The sequence below is a fragment of the Schistocerca nitens genome, chromosome 5, assembly GCF_023898315.1.
Source record: "Schistocerca nitens isolate TAMUIC-IGC-003100 chromosome 5, iqSchNite1.1, whole genome shotgun sequence".
Taxonomy (NCBI): domain Eukaryota; kingdom Metazoa; phylum Arthropoda; class Insecta; order Orthoptera; family Acrididae; genus Schistocerca; species Schistocerca nitens.
The window spans coordinates 256291888-256314751 of NC_064618.1; the positions used below are offsets into that span (position 1 = coordinate 256291888).

Here is a 22864-nt window from a genome sequence, read left to right on the forward strand (position 1 = left end):
AAACCGTGCGATTAGTAGACGAAAGGAAGTGCCTTTCCAAAGGGAACCGAAAACATTTGATCGCAAGGTCCTAGGTCAACCGATTCCTCCACAGGAAAACACGTCTGATATATTCTGGCTGGTTCAAACGGCTCTGAGCACTATGGGACTCAACTGCTGAGGTCATTAGTCCCCTAGAACTTAGAACTAGATAAACCTAACTAACCTAAGGACATCACACACATCCATGCCCGAGGCAGGATTCGAACCTGCGACCGTAGCGGTCTCGCGGTTCCAGACTGCAGCGCCAGAACCGCGCGGCCACTTCCGCCGGCTGATATATTCTATACGACACCGGTGACGGCATGTGCGTCACATGACAGGAATATGTTGTCGGCCCACCTAACTTGTACACTTAGCGAATGGGTAAAAAGATTCTTCTACCTTGCCCGATTTAGGTTTCTTGTGGATGTGATAATCACTCCCAAAAAAGTGATGAAAACATAAGAGTTTGTCACATAAACTGAAAATGAAAAATAAAACTTTTCGCTCGAGGGAAGACTTGAACCTAGGACCTCACATTCCGTAGCTGCTCTCGCTAACCACGGGACCACGGCGCTCCTTGACTGCAACTCTCCTTGATTTTTCCTATGTTGGCATGGACTACTTATTTTGTATATTTTACTAATTTTTTTTCATAGTTCCACACAACTTCTTCCTGTTTTCTCGATTGATCTGTGTTCAGTTTGTCAAGGCCTATCCACTGTGCCAACTTATAACTAAATCTGAAGGGGGTGCGATGAGGAGGTTCCCTTGTAAGGAGCAAGCAATGATCCGACACACACGAAGAAGGCTGAGGAAAAGCTATTCAGGCGCTCGCGACGGTACAGCGAGGTAATAAACCAACAACATTTACGCTTCACTATTTTCCATCTCATCCTTGCGCAGGGGCCATGCTAATATTCTCTGTATAGTTCCAATTTTAGTATACGTACCGCTGACGCGAGTAATACACATTATGTGTTTTAATGCTGTAGTTTCCATTGCCTTCTGCATCTTGATCATTGTTGATTCTTCAGTCTTCAGGGGCTGTTTCCCACCCCAAGGGTAAGAGAGTGCCCTGAACCACTGTCCGCTCCTCCGCCGTCTTTGACAAGGTCGTTGGCAGAATTAGGGTGAGTTATGCCAGAAGTCTTCAGCCACAATTGGAGGTGATTTTTATTCAAAATTTAAGCAGTGGCTGGGTTCGAAACAGAGACTGAGGACGTTTTGACTGCTAATCAACACCATGGGTGTGTCAACAGCCGTCATGAAACACGAAATGTATTGACAATTGCATATTTATCCGCCTCAACCGGGCAAGCTATATTCAATTAAAATGTTTTCCCTGCACGGGAATATACACAATGGGTGTACTAGTACAGGTTGTAGACACGTGGCTTACGACATATGGAAGTTTCGGCATGGCCTTGAGTCGTGCTTGGGTAGCCTAGTGGTAGGGCGACCGCCCGCGAAAAGCGGGAAGTCTGGTTTCGATTCCCAGTCCAGCACAAATTTTCATCATCATTCCATTATACAGGTGGTGGACGTCCAAGCTGACAACTGCGAATAAATTTTATGCATTTCACAAAAAAACGGCTGCAGTCACTGCAGTGCCTGTCCCTTAGGAAACTGTACTTCGCAACAATACCGGAGCTGCAATATCGTATTGATACCAGTCGTCCGAAGTGGAGCTCGTGCTCCTCGTCTTAGGTGGACCATCGCATCAGGCGAGCAGCCGCTGATGATGATGATGATGATGATGATGATGATGATGATGATGATGATGATGATATTGATCGCACGGCAGTAGCGTAGGAAAAGTAACTGGGATAAATTTTACACTCAGTGTCACGATCATCAAAAACAACTAGCTGGGATCTGGTCTCTGGGATACGGTGTTCGTATCCGGTATTTTCTCGCTCATTTTAACACTGTGCAGATCTCAATGACTTGATTTATCTCTAAGAGCAAAGTGTTTCTTGGTGTCAGTGACGATCGCCTGAGAGTAAAGCAGAAGCGACTAGGAGCGCAGTAACTCTGTAAGAGTAGGGCATCGAGGAATTGCACAAACGCATCGTTGGAAAGGGAGGGTCGGGAAGATCGAGTATGAGAGTCGTACGCTTCTGGTATTTCTCATGGCAAATTTGAACACTCAACATTACCTCAAACAATTCATCCCGTGGTACACACGCAGCTTTCCTATTACTTACGGAAGTGCTCACTAACATCTGTGGCCAGTTATTTTTTTTTTAAATATTGGCTTTTAGCACAAGCCCACACAGCCGTCTCAACAAAGGAAATATCACTGACATTGTGTTCCGACAATTCAGACGATTCATTAGGGTCAAGGCATACAATGGTACAAAGTTACATGTGCTTAGACTTTTAATGTGAGCCCATGCAGATGACGATACGAAGGTAAGAACAGCACACACAACACCCAGTCACTAAGCGCAGAACATCTACGATGTAGTCGGGAATCGAACCCAGGCGCCTTAAGTCAGCAATCTCCCGCTCTGACCACACATGTAATAAGTCGGAAATAGCATGACGTTAATTATTTGTATATCATTTCAATCTAATTGAATTCAGTCCGTGGGAGCATGTAAACCAACGCTACCATATCATGGAAAGAGTAACGACATTATTCACGCAAATTGATAAAAATGAAACGTTTAAAACTGAAAATGGGGAAAAACATGTGTACGATAGTAGATTCGAACAAGTAAAACGTACCAGTAGAAGAAGTGTTATCAACGAATATATTTTTTACTGTCTAGTGATCAATGTAGGATTGTTTTCTGAATGTGTGGCGTTAACAGTCACATACACGGGTATGATGAGATTATACACACAAAACAAAGGCTAGACTTAGAAAGTACGCCATCTGACACCGTTGATGTTCCGAGCTTTGAATATGCACTCTGAATGCACAAAGTTGCTACGTAAAATATGATAGCAAAGGAGATGGCAACATCCTTGTACAATTAGCACAAAACGTCTAAGTAAAACGAAATACTGACATCCCATTCTCGTCTCTACGCATGATCGCAGGACGACACAGTAACTGGAAGACGCAACTGGAATGTATTGAAATTGTTGTCGAAAACAGTGTTTCCGTAAGTGAATCAACGGTGGTGTTGTGTCCATAGGCAGCCTAATGCTTGAATCACATTGTCGGTATCATTTACCGACAATCTAACACTGACCAAACAAAAAATTCCGGACTAATGATGAGAAATCAAAATTTTATGTAGTAGTCACAGAAGATATTTGAATGCAACAAAACTATTCCGCATAGATAGTTAATAAAGAATAAGGAAATATGGTGCTCCCTTGAGCAATCAATTTTCCTTGCTTTAGTGCCCGCGTGAGCAGAAGTTTCTGCATCTTCAGGGCGTTTTATTTATCAACTGTTGAACAATATACAAAGAATTTATGCGTTATGATACCAGTATTTGAAATTACGGTGTTAACATTACTGTGTCGGCAGAAATATTAACAAGAAGAATAGTTATACATCTTATTATTGCATAAAAGTGTTCAGAAGTGTGTATGGTCTTTGCAACACAAGTAGAATTATTGTCTTCCAGTATGTCATCTGGAACAATTGTTTTGTTACGTAAATTCTCACAATATTTTTTGGCTTAGTATGGTATTATCCCTATTTTCTTCCTACAGCACTGCTGTCGTTATATTATATTGTTTTGTAAATAAAGATTCGCTATTTTACTATCTGATTAACATTTATTAGGTTACAGTACTACTTTTCGGAAAATGTGTTGAAATGTATGCTGACTGTGATTAGGCTTTTTAAAATGTTGCTTGGGGAGGAGGAGCATATTAAGTATGTAAATGTTTGTATTTGTTTTTTGTAGAAGCACGAAAACGCTATGTCTGGATTCTAGAAGGCAAAAATTGTAGTTGTTCTGTAACTACAAGACTGACTTATGAACACTAATACGTACCAATAACGTATATAATTGTTCTTCATGTTAATATTTCTTTCAATAATTACAGTAATGTAAATTACACAATCTCAAAAAACTGGTAAATATCAATGTATAATTTCTTTGCATATTGTTCAACATACAGGGTGGTCGGAAATTCCCGTTCCAGACTTCTAGGACTTGTAGAGGGGAGTGAGTGCATCGTATTTTGGATAGGAACCCATGTCTGGAAACGTCACGCAAAGAGACTACAGAGCGTCAAAGTTATATGCGCGAGCGTCTGTAAATGTACGTATACATGGGGTGATTCCGTGATGATGTTACAGACTTTCTAGCATGATGGAGAACGATAAATGCATTGATTTGATGTAAGGATCCCTGTACCGGAAACGAAAACCGTTCTGATACCTCTGACGGTTGAGTACAGGTACCGTTCTGATACCACTGACAGTTGAATACATGTAACCGTTCTTGTGTTGCGACGAGTGTAGTGTTGGTAACTTTCAGTGGTGGTAGTGTGGAAAAAAATGAGAAAAAATGTCAAATGAACGTGGGCTCTAAATTGCATACCTGAGGAGCTGTGACCATTCGTTCCTCTACTGAGCAAGTGTTCATATCTGTTAAGGTACGCACTTCAGAGCCCAATTTTATTGGACATTTTTTCAGGTTTTTGTCCATACTACCACCTCTGAAAGTTACCAACCCTACACTCTTCGCAACACAAGAACCGGTACATGTATTCAACTGTCAGAGGTATCAGAACGGTTTCGTTTATAACTATAACTTTCGACTCTTTCGTTTCCAGTACAGGAATCCTTACTTCAAATTAATACATTTATCGTTCTCCATCATCCTAGATAGTCTGTATCATCATCACGGAATCACCCCGTGTATACAGCGTGTTAACTGTAAGACGACCGAGTTGTGAGGGGGTGCGGGGAGAGGAGGAAGCAGGCATTGGCTGGCGAGGGGTGAGGAGCCCATGGGGGGGGGGGGGGGGGGGCGAGGGACAAGGCACGCCTACCAGTTGCAGTGCTGCCACTACAAATTGCGCGTCATGCTTACACGAAAGCAGACGAAAGGCTTGGAAGTAAAACTCGCTTTAAATGTTGTTCGTAAACGAAACTGAAATCGTAATGTGCATAAATGTATGTATGTTTGTGTACTATGCGCTCACAAACCATTCATCCGATTGCAATGAAACTTTGGTGAGTTGTTCTCCGAACGCCCGAAAAGAGTAATGGACAATGTTTCAGCTGTTAGGTCACTGTAGCATGCGTAGTGCAATTGATTAGGTAAAGGCTTGTCATGCAACGTACCCGGTTCGATTCCCACTGTTCGCAATTTTTTTCATTTTATTTCATTCCCCGGAATGTTAAACTAATAATTATAAAATTTTAATATACTTAAACAGGTCACATAGTATAACGTAACTGTCAATCTCTATACATAAAAATGAATGTATGTATGTCTGCCCTCCGTGCGTTCCCAAACCATTCATCCGATTGCGATGAAATTTTGGTGATTTGTTCTCCGTACGCCCACGAAGGTTCCTAGCCGGAAAAAAATAATAAGACACATTCTTGAGGAGATATGACGTCATAAACAATGAGATGCCACCGCGGGAAATTACCGAGATTTATGCATCCACTATTTGAGAATAAGAGCACTTAGCGACTAGCAACAAACCTTACACACAATTTCAAACCTTTACGAAAATTTTTCTCGCTGACACCCCCCACAAAATAATGAAAGGAAAAAAGGTTGTCGCTTACTACATTTTCTCAGTACATACCGTAGGCGTACCGGTAGGGGTTGTTGGCGACTCCCGAGATGGGCCAGCAACTGCCTCTTCACTCATTTTGATAATGTTTAGCACATATGCCCAATAAAAACACGCAGAACAGTACAGCGCAAAACAATAACGAAGCAGACAATGGCTACCTTGTACAACACAGTCAGCTACGTAATGTTGGCAGCAGTCGAAACTGCGTGCCTACCGAAGCCTCCCGACGTTTACCGACTTCTACCGATTCAGGACTGGGGAGAGGCTGCCATTTAAAAGTTTACACATTGTACGTACATTTACAGACGCCCGCGTCCATAACTTTGACGCTATTAGAAGTCTGTAACGGGAATTTCCGACCACCCTGTATAAATAAGAGGCAATGAAGATGGGGAAACTTCTATGAAACGTGCGTGGGCAGTAAAACAAGAAACATTGTGTTTGTTCAAGACAAAAACCACATTTTCTTACTACAAATTAGGAAGCAACGCCGTCAAAAAAAAGAGCTTCAACCACAAAATGATAGTAGGTAATAAGATCTTAATTGTTCACTAGACCTGACTTGCTGTTCTTAACAGTAGTCTCGTAAATTAAACACTTGTGTGTAAAGAATAGGTGACATCGTTACCGAAACATATTTACAAGAGTGTTTATGACATAAGTTTGTAATGTGTAAAATAAACAAAAACTCCTGTGAGGATTTTACAAATGCATATGAAGGAGCTACATAGTTACCTGTTTCACTTGAGAAAAATCAAACATTTTCCATCTCCGTCTTCTATTCGTTAATTCCGCGCACACTTTTTCCCACGCCTTCCATTTGCACACCAAATTATTAAAATACATCGTCATGATGAACCCACCAACGCGCATCTGTTTTCTTTGAATATGAGAAACGTCTAGTTCGGTGTTTCAGCTGAGGACGATGCCCTGCTGGTAGTTTTAAAGTGTAGGCCTTGCCTGGACTCGTTTGCCTTGACCTTTAACTCACCCCAAATCTCTCTGGCAGGCCCGGCGTTGCCGCCTAGCTCGTCTGGAAGACACTCTGCCGGCAAGTGGTCCAGGAGTGCGTTGGCCGCCTTGGAGTGCACGTGCACCTGCAAAGCAAATCATCCGAACATCTGTCTCAGCGAATCAATGGGCATTTTCATTAAAATTTTACTTAGCACGAAATATACATAGCTAATAAGGGAAACAACAATTGCGCGCCTCCTTTCACACACTGTAGATACCATCCTACACGTTTTCGCTACCTGTTTGAATCCAGTTAAGACCGTTTTTTCGCGATAGCTCTCTTAATACTATAATGTTCTTTTAATTTTTGACACTATTCTGGTTCACGCGATTCCCTTTCTCTGGTTTATTAATAACTGTTGATATGTTCTGAACAGTTCATGGTATTCTAACCCCTAATAAGCTTTTGAAGAAAAATGTGTGTTGCCTTGATAGTGTTATGTCTGGTTACATAGTGGAAGTAAGAAAAGAAATTTTGCTTATTAGAAGGACGTTGTACTTGTGAGGTAACACTTTTTGCAGTATACTCAATATTTATAGATAACAAATGATGGGCCAGACAAGGCATTCGAACTTCTGACAACACATTCTTCTGTCGAAAGACAACAGAAACTAACACATGGAAAATAACTTTTCTTTTGTGGCCTAAAAATTCAGCAGAGCGTATAGGAGACAACGGATTTTTGTTATACATATCTTTTAATATGCTCTTTTACACGAAACCGTTGCAAATGAAAAAAAAAGTTATCTTACGATCTAAAACTTGAAGCGAACGTGTCATACATCAGAAATTATTACGTTCTTTTATAGAGATTCTTTAAAAATTAAAATTAAACTGTTGTTTTACGATCTAATAACTTCAATCTGCAGCAGATAAAATAAACACGTTTGGTATTAATACGTGAATCTATAGGAAAGCGTAAAAAATGAAAGATTTCGGTGCACGAACTGTAACTAAATACAGACGAAGAAACACAGAACTGGGTTTGCTATTACATAATTTTACAGACTGGTGGCGAAAAATCAAATTTGTCTTATAATCTAATAGGTAACGTGTAAAGCATTAGGACCTATGTAGCTAGACGCTGCATAATAAAGTTTACACAATCCCTTTAATCCATATAAGGGCTGAACAGTTTTGTACTGCAGCTGCTGCCCTCACCACAGCTCTTTCTACCGGTATTAGCAAAGCTTTTACGTATTTATCGACAGAACTGAACTATGTTATTTATTAACACATTTCATCAGCTTAGTCTCCGATAACGTATATTTCCGCGATAACTATACATTTCAGCAGACGCCAAGAATACGCATCAGTTGTAATATACTATGGTATCAGTATGACTTGACTACAGCGCCGAGCGGCCTGGGTCATTCTGGTATTGTTTAGTATTGTCGGGAGCCTACGGCCACGTCTGCACATAAAAAGAGTATTAGTTCCGCGTTCTGCCATGGGCAGTTGTAAAATAAACAGGGAATACGTAGTGTGTAAATCCAATGAATGTCCTGTAAGTTACAATAAAAATCACGTTATAATCTTAAATGTTTGAAATTGATATGAAAAAATAAACAAACTCAGCCATCAGTAAGGTTTGCATCTGGCTTTGACGGCAGAAGACTCGTTGATCGTATCTTCATAGTTCAGACGGATAGCACTTAGGAGGTCGGCTTCGATGTGACGAATGGACAGGGCGTTCAGTCTTTCCACATGCAACGTACAACGTTGATGCGATTTCAGTCTCTGAAGAGCCAAAAACGAGCGTTCTGCTGAACAATTTGTAAGTGCCGTACTTAGAAATAGTCAACATTCGGAAACACGGACTGTAACCTCTCTTTTCATAAAAATTTACTCATTTCGAGTGGTATATCACTAACCTCAAAAGATTTCAAATGTTCCGCGAAATGCACACATTCACTAGGGAAGGAAGGCTATAAATCTGTGTCATATGATGCTTGGAGTTTCGTTGCACGTTCAGCAATATCGTCAGGTGAACTGTTCTTAAGGTTACTTGAAACTGTGAAGGAGTCCCACAGTGATCTATATTTTTGTTTCCTCCTCACTAATTCGGCTTACAAGTTGTCTAGTACTGGGAGAAATGTTTCGACTCTAAGTTGTTCTCTTCCAGTCAGAAAAACTTCTTCAGAGTCCGCTTCTTCGTCATCATAAAGTATGCGTTTTCGTGATCTTTTATAGGTGCATTCATAGTCTATATCAGTCACAATCTCCATGGATTTATTTTCATAATAGTCGAACATGCCACGAATAGATGTAATAAATCCTACAAGTGGTTCATATAATTCATGCACTATTTTAGTATCAATATCTACACATTGCAATTTCAGATTTACACTATTAGTTCTCTGCAGTATGTCCTTCCAAACTGTCATCATGGTTACTGTTTCTAGTCTGCTCAGTTGACTCAATAAAGCTGAAGCCTCATTTCGCACAAGTGGATTTTCAAACGTATTATGGCAATAAGTTTGAGGGCATAAGTTTTCATATAGACTGATATACGCTTCCTCTCTTGCTGACCATCGTGTTTTTGATAAACTTTTTACTGTTTCGCTTCCTGGTTTCATGAAAGAAAGAAATTTATCCCAGCGCTGAGTAGAAGCAGAGAAAAAATTATAAAGCTTTTGCACTCTACTGAAAAATGAAAATGCTTCCCGACAACTGCTTGCAGCACTATTGCCGGCTAAATTCAAAGAATGCGCTGCACAAGGCACGTAATGCGATTTCGGATTTCGTTCTATAATGCGTGCCTGCAAACCAGTGTAGGTTCCTGACATATTGCTTGTGTTGTCATATGACTGGTCTCTACAGTCAGTAATATCAATGGAAATTGTAGAGAGGACTTTTAGTACAGCCTCAGCTAAGTTATCGGACTTGTGTACCGGGTTTGCTAAAAACAGAAGCAAAAGTTCAACAGCTTCACCACCCTGGTTCAGGTATCCTAATATGAAAGGTAACTGATCAATATGTGAGATGACCGCAGTAGAATCTACTATTATAGAGAAGTATTTGGCCTGTTTTATTTCACTTATGATAATTCTTTTCATTCGCTCAGAAAGAAGCTCTATTATTTCATTACAGATGGTTGAAGAAAAACCAAAGAAAAAAACCGTAAAAGTAAAGAAAGAAAGACTGTATCCAGTTCCAATCCTACTACACCGCACATCAGCACAAAGCTTTTTGCTTTAAACACGGCACACGAGGACAAAGATTCTTTCTTTAAACACGGAATGATGAACTGACCAACTGGGATTACTAGGCCTAACTGTGCTATGAAAGAACAATGCAGAATAATTTAATGTCATTGTCGCCTTTTTTCTCTGTTGTCAGTGAACAGTAGAAGCACACCTGGCTTCTGTTTCCCTAGTCGCCCGAATATTAACCGGGAAGCTAATATATTCTTAATATCCTTGACACTGTCTTCCTAATTTAAAAAGCAAATAATTTTTCTAATTTCTTGCAGTGAGATGTGCTGGATCGACTCTTGTCTAGGGTGACCAAATTATTTTCGGTGAAAACCGGGACACATTCACCCGGGTGCCAATGGACACCTCATTCCACATGTACCCAGGTTTCTTAATTTTAAATATTAATGTTTTGTTAATACATTTTATTAACCCGATTATTATAACTAATAAGAGGATACAAAAGATTGACACTTCCTGGCAGATTAAAACTGTGTGCCCAACCGAGACTCGAACTCGGGACCTTTGCCTTTCGCGGGCAAGTGCTCTACCATCTGAGCTACCGAAGCGCGACTCACGCCAGGAAGTTTCATATCAGCACACACTCCGCTGCAGAGTGAAAATCTCATTCCGGAAACAGCCCCCAGGCTGTGGCTAAGCCATGTCTCCGCTATATCCTTTCTTTCAGGAGTGCTAGTTCTGCAAGGTTCGCAGGAGAGCTTCTGTAAAGTTTGGAAGGTAGGAGACGATATACTGGCAGAAGTAAAGCTGTGAGTACCGGACGTGAGTCGTGCTTCGGTAGCTCAGATGGTAGAGCACTTGCCCGCGAAAGGCAAAGGTCCCGAGTTCGAGTCTCGGTCGAGCACACAGTTTTAATCTGCCAGGAAGTTTCACATCAGCGCACACTCCGCTGCAGAGTGAAAATCTCATTCTGGATACAAAACATTGATATAATCTATATTATCTGTATAATTTATGACATTTAATAAACGTATACTGTAATAAAGAAATGAATTACATTTTGCAAAATTTTACAGCCTTTCTACTTTTAATCAATTAATATTAACATGAGCTTTAATATTACTGAGCACTTGTAGATGGAATTGATTGTCCTTGGAGAAAAGGGTAATTTTCACTGCCTCCAGCCTTCTTGATCATGTCTTTGTTCTTTGAGACACAGTGATAAAACTCGGCACAATCCATTTTGTAGTTTTACTGGATCTGCAGGATTGCTTCAAGAGAGTCCACCTACATTCTGTTTCTTTCATCAGTCCACTGGGTATTCATGAACGAAAATATTCTTTCCACATTGGCATTATGGGCTGGGATTGCAAATAAATACCTTGCAATTATTACCAACTCAGAGTAATGCTGAAGACAGTCACAGCTTTTAAAAAGACTCAGTCACTTCTCATAACATTCCAATGGTGTTTTTTTTTTTTTTTCTTCATCATTCCATTTGTGAAGACTTGCTTCAACAAAATTTGTCAGTATGCCGAACTGATCAGAGAGAATGGAATCATCGATTTCAATCTCTTTACTCTTCAAATAAGGAACTGTCTCTTTAACACTTTCTCATTTTGACACTCTCTTCAGTAACATCCAATCAAACACCGGCGATGAGGGTAAATATGAGGCGCTCCACTTGCTGCGATATTCTACACAAGTGTCATAAAACTTGTTAACTTCTTCTCTAAAACTCCTTTCCGCTGCTTCTGATACTTCTGCTCTTTTAAGGACACATTAACATTAAAAGAAATGAACTGCTGTTCTCTCCTCTTAGTAACAGTTTCCAGAGTATTTTTCAAAACATCATTTACCTCCATTACACTTTTCGTGCTTCCCTCAATTTCCTTTATCCCACGCTGCAAAGTGCTAAGCTGACTGTGAATGAACCATAAGTAGGCTTCACTTAAAGGGTTACTGAAAAACTGAACCAATATTTTGGGGGCTTCGTCTTCATTAAGGGAAAAAATCTTTTAACGGTTCAAACAGGCGGATTATTCTTTCAACTCCTGGAAACAGTGATAACCAGCGAGTTTTCGAGTGACACATTACATTCATATATTCAGTTCCCACATAATCACAGAACTCCTTAAGCCTCTCTGTTCTAACGGTATATATGTAAAAGTGGGAGTATACCTTCATGACGATAGTTTCATCACAGCTTAAACTGTCAGCAGATGTCTGCACGCTATTGTGTAAAGCATGTGCAGGGCACCCTCTGCCTTCAATGTTTTCATGGAATGTTGCCTTTAATTTGGTAAATACGTTGCATTTGCCTTGTCTTATTAAACACCAAAGTTTGTGTTGGTGTTGTCCCCACAAAATGCCACACATTTATTTTTATCAAGATCAAACATTTCGATAGCATTCATACAAAATCTGGAAATTTCGTCAGATGTTTCATTAGGTAGGGAACTCACCTTCAAAAGTTTGGTCTGAATTCCCTGATTAATATCGAATAACTGAACAACAAATGTAAATATTTTAGCGGCCTTATGATTGCTGGCATCAGTGGATATCCCGTAGAAAGAAGACTTTTTGATGTATTCAAGGCTTTCCTTTACACTCTGGGGAGCAATAACTCCTTTCACTAAGGCTGACACTTTAGTTATTGCTGAACTAAACTTTTGTGCAATGGAAGAATCATCAAACTTAAGCTGTTAAGCTTATTAGTACAATCACTAGATCTGTAAGTTTGGTGATGTTTTACCGTGTGGTAGGCTAGTGTAAGCTCGGCTGCTCGAACTTCCGTCTCTTCACTTGACTGATGTTGCACAAAATAATTTTGTAGAGTTTTACTGCAGCTCGGTGCACTGTATCTGTTAATGTGTTTCTTTGACATGTGATCAGCTGTGTCGGAACGTCCACCATGACTTATAGTAATAAAACAGTTACATACGGAACACTCTGCTTCGTTATCAAAACGACCTTTCTTAATGAAATTCCATTCCTTGGAATAACAGTCACTGAACTTGCAGGCGCGTTTCGGCACTGCGTTTCACATAACTGCAGCAATTATACCACTAATATGAGAAAAAACTATTGCAGTTTGTCTCACAAAACATCAACTACTACACTGTTCTGACAATGAGTGTGTGAGTAAGTGGCGCGACAATCGGACGGTTTCATAGCTCTGTTACAATAATACACCTTACTACTTGTTGGCCAAAGTACCGCTAAAAGTAAATTATAGCCTGAGTGTATCAATACTGATACTGTGATTACTAGTATGGGACAACGGAGGTTTTAGACAAATAAGCTAAAATATATTAATTTCTGTGTTGTATTTCCTTTAATATAGCGAAATCCCAAAAATTTGAGAAAGTTTCACGAAATGTATTTAAAAACTGAATTCCGGGACTTTTGAGCGTCCCGAAACAAATTTTCGGGACACCGGAACACAGGGATGAAAACCGGGACAATCCCGGTTTTCCAGGACGTTTGGTCACCCTACTCTTGTCCCACTTATTCTTACAACATTTCTGTGGACAGAGAAGACAGATTACAGACTTTAAGTACTCTTGTTGGCAGTTGATGTGGTTTGTTGTCATTTGTGCGAACAATGCTGTTATGTCTATATGTAAATGCACGTTTTGTTCCAACATAAAGTAAAAATAACCTTTCCTAGAAGAAAAAAAACTTGGTTAAGAAGTTTAATATAAAATTTGCAATGCCACGTACTATTCGATTGCACAGAGTGGGAACTTAGATTTCGTGCAGGCTGTAGCACAATAAATGAGACAAACGAAAGTTAGTTTCTTCTTCTTTTTTCGCCAAAAAAGTAACTAAGTAAATAAATAAATAAAATTTTTAAGTTGTTGGGAAGTGTATTTCACACATTATTAGATACTCTGCTTATGTTCTTTTCGTATAAACATGTGTTTAAAATGTAAAACATTACCAGTATCATCATGTTTTGTTAAACGAATGTCATTAAATCAAAACCAAGATATTAAAGACCACAGAGCTTTGACGTTATTGCAGTAATGGAGGGTTGACATGATACTTCCCAGTAATTTCTAAAAGAAATGTAAGTAGATTCACGTTTTTCATATTGAGGTTCACACATGTTGCAGTATTTAAGAAACTGCTGATTACTTTATAACAGCTTTTCAGGGTTCCGGTATTTTCACGAGGAAAATATGGTAGGGTTAAGTAGAAGCCGACAACATTCTCGGAATAATAACGTTTCAAACACTGCATTGTAGATTGCCGTCCTAACAGCTTACTTCAAAATATTTCGGAACAATCATGAAGATGATACCAGACAGAAACCTAGTGTTTAATTTCCATCCCGTAAACTATGTATATTTTCAAGCTTGTATTGTCGAATTGCGTTCTCAAGGCTTATTTAAACTAGCGAGTTCTTTAACAATATTAAAAATTTTGTCGTTTGTAAGCGCAGCTATTTTAAAACGTAAAAGTTTAAAATGAGTGCAGAGCAAAAATGCCGCTCCCCTTAAGGTGCCGCTCCTAGGCCTATGTCTAGTGGGCCTATATGTAAATCCGCCACTGATAGTTGCTAATACGTGTATGAAATGATAGCCTTGTCATTACGTAAAGCAGCCTTCCGATCCCTCATGTCAATGTTTTCAACATTTAAACTATTTAAGTTACAAAATATTTCATGTCTGTTTTTCACAGCGGCAGCCACAATGCAGTTTGAAGCATTTCGTTTAGTAATAGGTTGCATAGCAGAGAGTTTATTTTATTACATTGTCAGTATTTACAATATTTTAGATCCAAGTTAGATACAGTAGCTTTGACCTTGACTACAAATGAAAGATTCTTAAAATGTATAAATATTTGTTTAGGCTCCTTGTATGGTAAAAGTGAACGCACCAACAATTAGTAAATGCAAAGATAGTATTTTATTCTATTTAGATATTCTTATTTCATTAGATTCCCTACGGAAGTCTGACCTCCATTATCCGCAAGTTTACGTAATTTATAGGCAGCTTTGGTGTCGGAAAATCAATCAAGGGACCCACAACCAAAATTACCATTTTTTCTAAATCTACATTAAAGCGCAATGCATTTAGAGTGAGTTCGATTCACCACAGGGAGAGCGGCTGCTGATGATAAATTATGATAACAAACTCTGAGATAACATGCCGTGGTTCTAATCTAATCTAATCATAGCCTTCTGCCATTATAATCATTTTGACAACTACTCCTTATAAACTACGGATGAAACACATCAATCCAAAGTAAATGGTACAAACAAAAAGAATTTCTGATTCATCAAAACTACATCAAAACCGATCCATCTAAAATAACAAATACGTGGGAAAGGCTTACTGTTCTTACCCTTTTAGCAAGCTTTGACGAAAAAGTGTTGAGAACAATCTTGTACAACAAGTCAACAACTTGTGACATGTTCACGAAGTGGAGTGCCTTTATTCGAGAGCAGTACGCCGTCTACAAAAACATAAAAAGACAACTCAATATATAATATTGCCTCTCTAGTGTTGTGTTAATAATCAGCAATGGCTCTGAGGTCATCAGTCCCCTAGAACTTAGAACTACTTAAACCTAACTAACCTAAGGACATCACACTCACCCATGCCCAAGGCAGGATTCGAACCTGCGACCGTAGCGATCGCACGGTTCCAAACTGAAGCGCTTTGAACCGCTCAACCACACCGGCCGTCAATAATTAGAGCTAAGACACATATTACAGCTGATGTTTGTAAGAGGCACGAGAAGACCAAATATGCGGGCACAGCAGCTCTCATTCACCAACTTTTATCTTCCTTACTGCAATGGTTGAAGTTCTTATCAGCTCTTCCCCTAAAAACAGCTGTTTACAAACCGTTTCATTCGAAGAATCTTTGACAAGTAAACTAACATATTTTCATTGCGGCCTAGAATTTATGTAACTGTACAGAGCGAAAGGGAAGGTTATTTTGATCAATACTCAATTTCAGGTACAACATACATCGGAACGACGGCTTCTCAGCACGTCTTCTCACTGCAAAATATTATTATTAATCTTTACTTTCTCAGACGTTAAGTCTGGTTAAAAATGAAAAGTGACGCGGACCTTGATCAGGCGTCACTTCCTTTTAATTGTATGGTATGTGTTATATTGCATTTAGGAACTTTCGGGTAATTGAACATGTATCAATAATTACGGATTTCTGTAATTGTATATATATGTTTGGATGTAGCTGTATTGCATTGATGTATTGGTGGATATTGTGTGGTATGACTCCTGTAGTTGATAGTATAATTGGTATGATGTCAACTTTATCCTGATGCCACATGTCTTTGACTTCCTCAGCCAGTTGGATGTATTTTTCAATTTTTTCTCCTGTTTTCTTTTGTATATTTGTTGTATTGGGTATGGATATTTCGATTAATTGTGTTAATTTCTTCTTTTTATTGGTGAGTATGATGTCAGGTTTGTTATGTGGCGTTGTTTTATCTGTTATAATGGTTCTGTTCCAGTATAATTTGTATTCATCATTCTCCAGTACATTTTGTGGTGCATACTTGTATGTAGGAACGTGTTGTTTTATAAGTTTATGTTGTAAGGCAAGCTGTTGATGTATTATTTTTGCGACATTGTCATGTCTTCTGGGGTATTCTGTATTTGCTAGTATTGTACATCCGCTTGTGATGTGATCTACTGTTTCTATTTGTTGTTTACAAAGTCTGCATTTATCTGTTGTGGTATTGGGATCTTTAATAATATACTTGCTGTAATACCTGGTGTTTATTGTTTGATCCTGTATTGCAATCATGAATCCTTCTGTCTCACTGTATATATTGCCTTTTCTTAGCCATGTGTTGGATGCGTCTTGATCGATGTGTGGCTGTGTTAGATGATTCGGGTGCTTGCCATGAAGTGTTTTCTTTTTCCAATTTACTTTCTTCGTATCTGTTGATGTTATGTGGTCTAAAGGGGTTGTAGAAGTGGTTATGAAATTGTAGTGGTGTAGCCGATGTATTTATATGAGTGATTGCTTTGTGTATTTTGCTAGTTTCTGCCCGTTCTATAAAGAATTTTCTTAAATTGTCTACCTGTCCATAATGTAGGTTTTTTTATATCGATAAATCCCCTTCCTCCTTCCTTTCTGCTTAATGTGAATCTTTCTGTTGCTGAATGTATGTGATGTATTCTATATTTATGGCATTGTGATCGTGTAAGTGTATTGAGTGCTTCTAGGTCTGTGTTACTCCATTTCACTACTCCAAATGAGTAGGTCAATATTGGTATGGCATAAGTATTTATAGCTTTGGTCTTGTTTCTTGCTGTCAATTCTGTTTTCAGTATTTTTGTTAGTCTTTGTCTATATTTTTCTTTTAGTTCTTCTTTAATATTTGTATTATCTATTCCTATTTTTTGTCTGTATCCTAGATATTTATAGGCATCCGTTTTTTCCATCGCTTCTATGCAGTCGCTGTGGTTATCCAATATGTAATCTTCTTGTTTAGTGTGTTTTCCCTGGACTATGCTGTTTTTCTTACATTTGTCTGTTCCAAAAGCCATACTTATATCATTGCTGAATACTTCTGTTATCTTTAGTAATTGGTTGAGTTGTTGATTTGTTGCTGCCAGTAGTTTTAGATCATCCATGTATAGCAAATGTGTGATTTTGTGTGGGTATGTTCCAGTAATATTGTATCCATAATTTGTATTATTTAGCATGTTGGATAGTGGGTTCAGAGCAAGGCAGAACCAGAAAGGACTTAATGAGTCTCCTTGGTATATTCCACGCTTAATCTGTATTGGCTGTGATGTGATATTATTTGAATTTGTTTGGATATTAAGTGTGGTTTTCCAATTTTTCATTACTATGTTTAAGAACTGTATCAATTTAGGATCTACTTTGTATATTTCCAATATTTGTAGTAACCATGAGTGGGGTACACTATCAAAAGCTTTTTGGTAATCAATGTATGCGTAGTGTAGCGACCTTTGTTTAGTTTTAGCTTGATATGTCACCTCTGCATCTATTATCAGTTGCTCTTTACATCCTCGTGTTCCTTTGCAACAGCCTTTTTGTTCTTCATTTATAATTTTGTTCTGTGTTGTATGTGTCATTAATTTCTGTTTAATGATTGAAGTTAATATTTTGTATATTGTTGGTAGGCATGTTATGGGGCGATATTTAGCTGGGTTCGCTGTGTCTGCTTGATCTTTAGGTTTCAGATAAGTTATTCCATGTGTAAGTGTATCAGGGAATGTGTATGGGTCTGCAATGTAACTGTTAAATAATTTAGTTAGATGTGAATGTGTTGAGGTGAACTTCTTTAACCAGAAATTTGCTATTTTATCATTTCCAGCGGCTTTCCAATTGTGTGTAGAATTAATTGCTTGGGTGACTTCATGTTGCAAAATTATCACTTCAGGCATTAGTGGTATCATCTTGTATGTGTCTGTTTCTGCTTGTATCCACCGTGCATGCCTGTTATGTTGTACCGGGTTAGACCATATGTTGCTCCAGAAGTGTTCCATGTCTCTTATGTTTGGTGGATTGTCTATTTTTATGTGTGTGTTATCTATTGTTTGGTAAAATTTCTTTTGGTTTGTGTTGAATGTTTGGTTTTGTTTCCTTCTATTTTCACTTTTTTTGTATCTTCTAAGTCGTTTCGCCAACGCTTGTAATTTTTGCTTCTTTTCATCCAATTGCTCTATTGCTTCTTGTTGTGAGATTTTACCTAACCTTTTTCGTTTTTTGTCTGATATTTCATTTCTTATAAATTGTGTTAACTGTCCGATGTCTTTTCTCAGTTTTTCTATTCTGATCTGTAGCCTGTGTTGCCATGCTGGTTTTGTGGGTTTCTTCTGTGTGTTGGTTGGTTCTGATATCTGCCTAGTGTGTATATTTAGTGTAGTGAGTGCTCCTACATAAACCAGTAGTTGTAACTCTTCCATAGTTGTGTATTCATTTATTTTGTTGTGTATGATTGTGTTGATAGTTTTTATTGTTGTTTCGACTTGTGGGCTATTTGGTGGTCTATGCAAGAATGGTCTAATGTCTGTATTTGTGTCTTTGTATTCTATATATGTCAACTGAAATTTTTCTTCTATATCTAACATGTGTGTCACTTCGTGTTCTATTTGTGCTTGTGCTGGTGGCTGTCTTAAAATTTCATTTTCCTCTGATTGTTTAATTGATGCGTGTTGTTCTTTGTTTGTTTGCTCTGGGATGTTTGAGTCCATTACTGTATTATCTTCTTCTTCTAATTGCACATTATTTTGTTCCAGTATTTGTTGTACTTTTTGTTTGATGTTTTCTAATTCTGACTGGGGTATCCTGTTATTTTTTATTATTACACGAATCTGATCAGCTAGACGTTGTTCTGTTAAAAATTTTAATTCTGGGTATCTGGTAATAAATGTTGTGTATACTTGTGATCTGTATCCAGTTGTGTTGGTTCCTAGGTTTGTTGCTTGGTAATAACAGAACATGAGGTGTCGATTAACTTCATCTGACCATCTCATCCTCTGTCTTTGTTTTCCTTCTAGGGTGGTTGCAGGAAGCATATCCTGCAAAACACCTCTATTTGGATTTAAATCATTTTCCAGTTGGCTAGCAGTGTCATTACCATTGTGGGCGGTCATAGGGTTCAAGCGCCGTCCCCGACCATGACGGCGCTTGTCCGAGGCTTCTTTAGTTCTGTCCTGAACCAAGTAAACACACTAAAAGGGGGGTTAGCCCTATTAGTGGTTTGTTCTTTTCGTCGCCTTTTACGACTGGCAGAACATACCGGAGGCCTATTCTTTTCCCGGGCCTCCACGGGAATTATTATTATTATTATTATTATTTCTTTACTTTCTCAGACGTTGAGTCTGGTTGAGAATGGAAAGTGACACGGACCTTGATCAAGCGTCACTTCCTATTAACTGTACGGTATGTGTTATATTGCATTTAGGAACTTTCGGGTAATTGAACATGTATCAATAATTACGGATTTCTGTAGTTGTATATATGTGTTTGGATGTAGCTGTATTGCATTGATGTACTGGTGGATATTGTGTGGTATGACTCCTGTAGTTGATAGTATAATTGGTATGATGTCAACTTTATCCTGATGCCACATGTCTTTGACTTCCTCAGCCAGTTGGATGTATTTTTCAATTTTTTCTCCTGTTTTCTTTTGTATATTTGTTGTATTGGGTATGGATATTTCGATTAGTTGTGTTAATTTCTTCTTTTTATTGGTGAGTATGATGTCAGGTTTGTTATGTGGCGTTGTTTTATCTGTTATAATGGTTCTGTTCCAGTATAATTTGTATTCATCATTCTCCAGTACATTTTGTGGTGCATACTTGTATGTAGGAACTTGTTGTTTTAAAAGTTTATGTTGAAAGGCAAGCTGTTGATGTATTATTTTTGCGACATTGTCATGTCTTCTGGGGTATTCTGTATTTGCTAGTATTGTACATCCGCTTGTGATGTGATCTACTGTTTCTATTTGTTGTTTACAAAGTCTGCATTTATCTGTTGTGGTATTGGGATCTTTAATAATATGCTTGCTGTAATACCTGGTGTTTATTGTTTGATCCTGTATTGCAATCATGAATCCTTCTGTCTCACTGTATATATTGCCTTTTCGCAGCCATGTGTTGGATGCGTCTTGATCGATGTGTGGCTGTGTTAGATGATACGGATGCTTGCCATGAAGTGTTTTCTTTTTCCAATTTACTTTCTTCGTATCTGTTGATGTTATGTGGTCTAAAGGGTTGTAGAGGTGGTTATGAAATTGTAGTGGTGTAGCCGATGTATTTATATGAGTGATTGCTTTGTGTATTTAGCTAGTTTCTGCTCGTTCTATAAAGAATTTTCTTAAATTGTCTACCTGTCCATAATGTAGGTTTTTTATATCAATAAATCCCCTTCCTCCTTCCTTTCTGCTTAATGTGAATCTTTCTGTTGCTGAATGTATGTGATGTATTCTATATTTATGGCATTGTGATCGTGTAAGTGTATTGAGTGCTTCTAGGTCTGTGTTACTCCATTTCACTACTCCAAATGAGTAGGTCAATATTGGTATGGCATAAGTATTTATAGCTTTTGTCTTGTTTCTTGCTGTCAATTCTGTTTTCAGTATTTTTGTTAGTCTTTGTCTATATTTTTCTTTTAGTTCTTCTTTAATATTTGTATTATCTATTCCTATTTTTTGTCTGTATCCTAGATATTTATAGGCATCCGTTTTTTCCATCGCTTCTATGCAGTCGCTGTGGTTATCCAATATGTAATCTTCTTGTTTAGTGTGTTTTCCCTTGACTATGCTATTTTTCTTACATTTGTCTGTTCCAAAAGCCATACTTATATCATTGCTGAATACTTCTGTTATCTTTAGTAACTGGTTGAGTTGTTGATTTGTTGCTGCCAGTAGTTTTAGATCATCCATGTATAGCAAATGTGTGATTTTGTGTGGGTATGTTCCAGTAATATTGTATCCATAATTTGTATTATTTAGCATGTTGGATAGTGGGTTCAGAGCAAGGCAGAACCAGAAAGGACTTAATGAGTCTCCTTGGTATATTCCACGCTTAATCTGTATTGGCTGTGATGTGATATTATTTGAATTTGTTTGGATATTAAGTGTGGTTTTCCAATTTTTCATTACTATGTTTAGGAACTGTATCAATTTAGGATCTATTTTGTATATTTCCAATATTTGTAGTAACCATGAGTGGGGTACACTATCAAAAGCTTTTAGGTAATCAATGTATGCGTAGTGTAGCGACCTTTGTTTAGTTTTAGCTTGATATGTCACCTCTGCATCTATTATCAGTTGCTCTTTACATCCTCGTGCTCCTTTGCAACAGCCTTTTTGCTCTTCATTTATAATTTTGTTCTGTGTTGTATGTGTAATTAATTTCTGTTTAATGATTGAAGTTAATATTTTGTATATTGTTGGTAGGCATGTTATGGGGCGATATTTAGCTGGGTTCGCTGTGTCTGCTTGATCTTTAGGTTTCAGATAAGTTATTCCATGTGTAAGTGTATCAGGGAATGTGTATGGTTCTGCAATGTAACTGTTAAATAATTTAGTTAGATGTGAATGTGTTGAGGTGAACTTCTTTAACCAGAAATTTGCTATTTTATCATTTCCAGGGGCTTTCCAATTGTGAGTAGAATTAATTGCTTGGGTGACTTCATGTTGCAAAATTATCACTTCAGGCATTTGTGGTATCATCTTGTATGTGTCTGTTTCTGCTTGTATCCATCGTGCATGGCTGTTATGTTGTACCGGGTTTGACCATATGTTGCTCCAAAAGTGTTCCATGTCTGTTATGTTTGGTGGATTGTCTATTTTAATGTGTGTGTTATCTATTGTCTGGTAAAATTTCTTTTGGTTTGTGTTGAATGTTTGGTTTTGTTTCCTTCTATTTTCACTTTTTTTGTATCTTCTGAGTCGTTTGGCTAATGCTTGTAATTTCTGCTTCTTTTCGTCTAATTGCTCTGTCGCTTCTTGTTGTGAGATTTTACCTAACCTTTTTCGTTTTTTTTCCGAGATTTCATTTCTTATAAATTGTGTTAGCTGTCCGATGTCTTTTCTCAGTTTTTCTATTCTGATCTGTAGCCTGTGTTGCCATGCTGGTTTTGTGGGTTTCTTCTGTGTGTTGGTTGGTTCTGATCTCTGTCTAGTGTGTATATTTAGTGTAGTGAGTGCTCCTATATAAACCAGTAGTTGTAACTCTTCCATAGTTGTGTTTTCATTTATTTTGTTGTGTATGATTGTGTTGATAGTTTTTATTGTTGTTTCGACTTGTGGGTTATTTGGTGGTCTATGCAAGAATGGTCTAATGTCTGTATTTGTGTCTTTGTATTCTATATATGTCAGCTGAAATTTTTCTTCTATATCTAGCATCTGTGTCACTTCGTGTTCTATTTGTGCTTGTTCTGGTGGCTGTCTTAAGATT

The 22864-nt window shown here is 38.2% G+C and overlaps 1 protein-coding gene and 1 non-coding gene across 2 annotated transcripts in view; both read right to left on the reverse strand.

Annotated features, from left to right (window-relative positions):
- Window positions 1–22864, reverse strand: part of LOC126259704 (alpha-tocopherol transfer protein-like) — a 122738-nt gene that overhangs the window by 13350 nt on the left and 86524 nt on the right. The window contains exons 5-6 of the mRNA XM_049956676.1: window positions 15286–15396; window positions 6749–6854 (exon numbers count right to left, since the gene is read on the reverse strand). Of these exons, the coding sequence (XP_049812633.1) occupies window positions 6749–6854; window positions 15286–15396 (217 nt within the window). The remainder of the gene's footprint in view (window positions 1–6748; window positions 6855–15285; window positions 15397–22864) is intronic.
- Window positions 883–992, reverse strand: LOC126261384 (U6 spliceosomal RNA). Its single transcript, XR_007546694.1, has one exon. It is a non-coding gene; the product is annotated as a U6 spliceosomal RNA (small nuclear RNA).